General features: G+C 58.3%; 1 protein-coding gene across 1 annotated transcript; it reads left to right on the top strand.

Moving 5' to 3' along the window:
- The first annotated feature begins 1007 nt into the window (after positions 1-1007).
- LCN2 (lipocalin 2) lies at positions 1008-4766 on the top strand. The gene is made up of 7 exons (XM_044264225.1): positions 1008-1321; positions 1865-2001; positions 3185-3264; positions 3386-3505; positions 3742-3843; positions 4429-4462; positions 4587-4766. Exons 1-6 carry the CDS (start codon positions 1184-1186, stop codon positions 4449-4451), a joined length of 600 nt encoding a protein of 199 aa, XP_044120160.1. The 5' UTR covers positions 1008-1183; the 3' UTR covers positions 4452-4462; positions 4587-4766.
- The last annotated feature ends 350 nt before the right edge of the window (positions 4767-5116 follow it).

The following is a 5116-nucleotide window of genomic DNA, read 5'->3' as shown; positions in this document are numbered from 1 at the left end:
AAAAGCTGCCATCCCAGGGTTGTGAGCGGTGACTAATTATATTCTTGGGAGTTGTGCGGGGGTAAAGAGGAGGGAGATTTCAAATGGGTTTTCCTAGTTAAAGAAGACTCACAAGATACTGCCTTTGTCAGGGCGCCTGGGTGATTCAGTGGGTTAAAGCCTCTGCCTTCGGCTCAGGTCATGATCCCAGGGTCCTGGGATGGAGCCTGCTTCCCTTCCTCTCTCTGCCTCTCTCTGCCTACTTGTGATCTCTCTCTCTGTCAAATAAATAAATAAAATCTTTTTTAAAAAAATTATTTATTTATTTATTTGAGAGAGAGAGAGAGAGCACAAGCAGGAGGAGCAACAGAGGGAGAGGGAGAAGCAGGCTCCTCGGTGAGCAGGGAGCCCCACCCTACCAGGCTTCATCCCGGATCTCCAAGATCATGACTTGAGCCAAAGGCAGACGCTTAACCAACTGAGCCACCCGGGTGCCGCAGTTATAAGGACATTTAATTATATCTACATTTCCTTCTGGAAGCTAGGTTGATAGCAGTGCTTTGTTCTTGCAGATTGCTAAGACATTTGTAAACTGAGAGAGATTCACTTCTTGCAGGATTGCGATCTCTATAAGTTAACTGTTCTTCCTTTCCTTAGCTTTGGGGCATCCAGGAGTGCCTGAGGAATGTCACATATATGGGGGGTGGGTTGTGGGGTGTCAGCTTGCCTTCTGTTTTCCCTCATCAGTACCACGGTCTGTTGGCCCGAGGCACTGTCTGTCTTCATCAGGTGCCAGAAAGGGCCTCTCCGCACTTACCCCACCCTGGACTTGGGCTGAGCAGAGGCTCCTAGAGGTCAGGGATGACAGCTTGTCCAGATATGAGATGGTGGACCACACACAAAGGATTCCTTGTCCCTGGTGGAGATGTGGAGCTCTGGGGAATGCCCCTCCCCCCTCCCTGGCTGTCCTGCCCCTCACCTTGCATAATCCTGACCTGGGGGAAAGGGACCTAGAGCTTGCCCAATTTTCAGCCTGAGTTGCTGGCAACTGCCTCACCCTTCCTGGATTTGGCAAAGGATAAATTCACTCCACCCTGGCCTGAGCCACTGGTCAGGGGACCATAAATAGGGTCTCCGGAGCAGCCTTCTCACTAGCTTCTCCTTCGCTGCTGTCCGGCACACCAGTTTCCTAAGCCCTGAAGTCATGGCCCGAGGTATCCTGTGTCTGGGCCTCGTCCTGCTGGGGGCCCTGCAGGCTCCGGCCCAGGACTCCCTCATCAGTCCGATCCGAGCCCCACTTCTGACCTCGATCCCCCTGCAGCCCGACTTCCAGGAGGACCAGGTAAGGGGCCTGGAGGGACAGCTGCAGGGAGGTGCCTAGGGCGGAGTATGAACAGAGTGAGGAGAGGCAGAGTCTTAGGGAGCGCATCAGGGCTGGATGGGCTCAGGCTTCAGCTCAGCCCACCCTCGGGGCCCTTGATGGAAGGCACACCCCACACCCCCGTCCCCACCCCAATTTCGCTGACAAGAGAGTCACTTGAGCGGAACTTGCCAGGTCCACGATCCCTTCCGTAATCCCCACAGTCCTTGCAAGGTGGGGACATCTTCAGGCCCTCTGCATGAACAGGAACAGGGACTTCAGCGGGCCACTTGCCAAGGGCCACCCTGTCCCTCCCAGACTCAGGGCTCCCTCCTGGCTGGGGGCCCCCAACTTCTGTGGCTGCATCAGCGCAGGCCTGTGTGGCCAGTCAGGGTCCCCGCTGCCCAGCTCCCGACTCCCAGTCAGGCTGCCTCGAGGTACCTGCAGGGACAGAGCAGCGGGGGGGGGGGGCCCGGGGGTGGTTCCTGGGCTCCACATATCACCTGCCACCCCTCCCCGCCATAGTTCCAGGGAAAATGGTACGTCGTGGGCATAGCAGGGAACTCGATTAATGCAACAAGAAGAGCCCGGTTTAAGATGTACACCACCACATACGAGTTGAAGGACGACCACAGCTACAATGTCACCTCCACCATGATCCGGTGAGAGCCACCACCTCCTGGGTGGGGGGTGGGGAGTGCGGCAGGGACGCCCCGGGGGTCTGAGAGGCAGACTGATGTCAAAGCCGAGTGATGACTCAAGGTGGAAGGTGGACATTCATCCTACCGTTGGGTACCAGATCCCCCCGCATTCATCCCCTCCTTCATTCTCCAGATCAATATTAATCGGTCACTTAAGTGCAGACACACAGACAGTACTGGGGATGGATCGTACAGACAGCCCTAGGGAAATGGGAGCGGAGAGAGCAGGGGCATCCTCGAGTGGGAGGAGGGTCACTCGATCCAGCCTGGAATCCCACCCAGGGCTACATCAAGGGCTTCCAGACAGGTGGTCTCTAGGCTGGGCCTCGAGGAAGTTCCAGCTCCTTCCGGAGATCATCACAGGGCTGCCCTGAGCTGGGGCTGATGAGCAGCCTGGAGAGGGGCGGTGGCCGCAGGGCAGGGTCCTCAGACACCAGTACCAAACGGATCTGGTGACAAGCAGGTATGGCTGCAGCGAGGAGAGGAATGAGAGAGGCTGGTCAGTCCCAGGTCGGAGATGACCAGGATGGGGGCAGATGAGGACCTACAGAAGGGAGCCAAGAATTACCCAGCTCCTGTGGGCTTCTGGCTCTGGAACTTGGGGGATGAGGCCAGAGCACTTGCGGTGAAGGGAACAGAAGAAGGGCAGGTTTGGGGAGATGAGCTCTGGGGTGCCAGGGTACCAGATGGGATGCCCGTGAGAGGGCAGGGTCGGCCCAAGAGCTAAGGGCATCCTTGGCATCAACAGACTGTAGCCTTTGGAGTGTGAATCCCCCAAGAGACTCTACCGCAGGAAGCTGTAAGATAAGAGGGATGCGTTCAGTGGGGAAGAGCCAGACCCACTGGAGCAGGGTAGGCTGTGGTCCTCCTGAGGCCAGGTGGGCTGTCACCTTTTTAAAAAAATATTTTATTTATTAGAGAGAGAGAGAGCATGTGTGCACACATGCACAAGCAGGGGCGGGGACAGAAGGAGAGAGGATGTCAAGCAGCCTGTGCCGAGCCCAGAGCCGGACTGGGGGCTCCATCCCAGGATCCTGAGATCAGGACCTGAGCCAAAATCAAGAGTCAGATGTTTCACCGACTGAGCCCCGCGGGCGCCCCCGGACTGTCACCCTCTTATCCACCACCCATCTCGTTTCCACAGGAACGATACCTGTGACCACTGGATCAGAACTTTCGTCCCAGATGTCCAGCCCGGCCAGTTCACTTTGGGCAACATCGAGAGTGAGTCCTAAGCGGGGCGGGTCTCCACAGGACACAGACACCATCCTGCGGGGGCTGGGGAGGAAAAACCGTTTCCGGCGCCGGACCAGGGGGGGCTGACCCCCTCACGGCCACACTGCAGGTCATGTCGGGGTGCAGAACTACACCGTGCGCGTCATGATAACCAACTACCACGAGTTCGCCCTGGTGTTCTTCAAGAAAGTTCACGACAACTACGAGTTCTTCAAGATGACCCTCTACGGTTGGTCCCCTCCCACAGCCCCTGGGACCGCGGTCCCGTTCATGCTGGGGGTGAAGACGCCCATCCCACCCAGGCCCCAAGGTCCCCCTTACTCTGAGCCCCTGGGGGGTGGTAGAGGGGTCTTCCCGCAGGTCTGTCCCTACCCTTCCCATGAGGAAGGGCTCTGAGGCCTCATTCACAAGTTCAAGACTATTTATGGAGCGTTTGCCTGCCACTCACTGGCCATTTGACCGTAGGGAGGACCAAGGAGCTGAGCGCCGATCTGAAGGATTATTTCACCCGCTTTGCCAAATCCCTGGGCCTCACCGAAAACCACATCATCTTCCCTGTCCCCATTGGTAATTGTCAGCTACGGAGAGGAGAAGGGGACATGGGGGACTGTCCGGGTCTAATGTTGCCTCACAAGGAAAAGGGGAAGCGGGAGACTCAGGCCCCTGCTGCCATCACTGGAGACCCTGGGAGCCACTTTGGGTTCATGAAGACCCTGCCGTGCCCAAGGGTCTGTGGGGCACCCAGCAGGGTGGGTCCCAAGGGTTCCTCCCTGGCAGAGAACCCAGGTCCAAATTTCCCATCTCCTTGCCTGGCCACCTTCCCCTCTGCCCAGGTCTGCTTGTCCTGGGCTGGTTCCCCCTTGGCCCTGGGGCTTGCTCACTACTGACTCGGGAGGTGCTCAGGGGTCCTGGCCTGGACAGGCGCCTCCCCAAGGCTGCGGTCACCCAGGTCTGTTTGTCCTCTGGCTTCTCTCCCCATTCCCTGCCCCCATCATCCACCCCTCTGCTGTATCATCCTTGAAGGGAACCCCCAGATCTTCTGTAGCTGGGCCAAGCAGGGGCCCAGGGCATCCCAGGGGAAGTATAGGGGCCCTGGAGGTCAGGGATCCCCCCATACACCCCTGCCCTTGCTGACCATTCTGTCCCCCACAGACGAGTGCATTGATGATAAATGAACGAGCATGTGGTGAGTACGGCCCAGGAGGAAGGGGCTGGTGGGAGCCAGAGTGCAGCGGGAGAGGGTCCCAGGCCTACCTTTGCCCCCTTGCCCAGCACTGCTGTCCTCTTTATTCCCCTGACTCTCTTTCTAGGTGCCTTCTGTCCCCACCCCATCACCCTCAGGCCAACCTCTGCCCAGGACACTGCCCAGCTGCCTCCACCAACCTGGACACCAAGAGAGAGCCGGGAGACCCTTCTCACTGCACAGCCCACCAGCTGCTCCCCAGGCTGCCCTTCTGATGGAACCCCTCCTTGTTTGCTAAATAAACATATGCCCCCAAGTCCTGAGTCTGTGCTCCTTGACCCCTGGGCCGTCTGAGAGGGAGAAGAGCAAAGGGTGGGCTCCTGTTAGCATCACTCCCAGGGACATGGTCCCCAGAGAGGGCTGGGTGCCACAGAAACAGAGTCCGGCTCTGACCAAACACCTGCAGCTCCCAACTCTGGGCCCAGCCCCAGTCCCAGCAGCAGCCGGCACTGACCCCCGCCTCCCAGCACACTGATGGGCACATCTCATACTCATGATCAGCCACCTGCAGCAGGGTCAGGGAGCTCCGGGGGTTTGGGGGGACTGAGTGCTGTCACCCACACTTCACCAGGGCCCTGTAGATCGTGGAAGACTGCA

This window comes from Neovison vison, chromosome 9, assembly GCF_020171115.1.
Source record: "Neovison vison isolate M4711 chromosome 9, ASM_NN_V1, whole genome shotgun sequence".
NCBI classification, from domain to species: Eukaryota; Metazoa; Chordata; class Mammalia; order Carnivora; family Mustelidae; genus Neogale; species Neogale vison.
The sequence above is the reverse complement of the archived record's forward strand: the minus strand, read 5'-3'. Positions and strand labels throughout refer to the sequence as shown.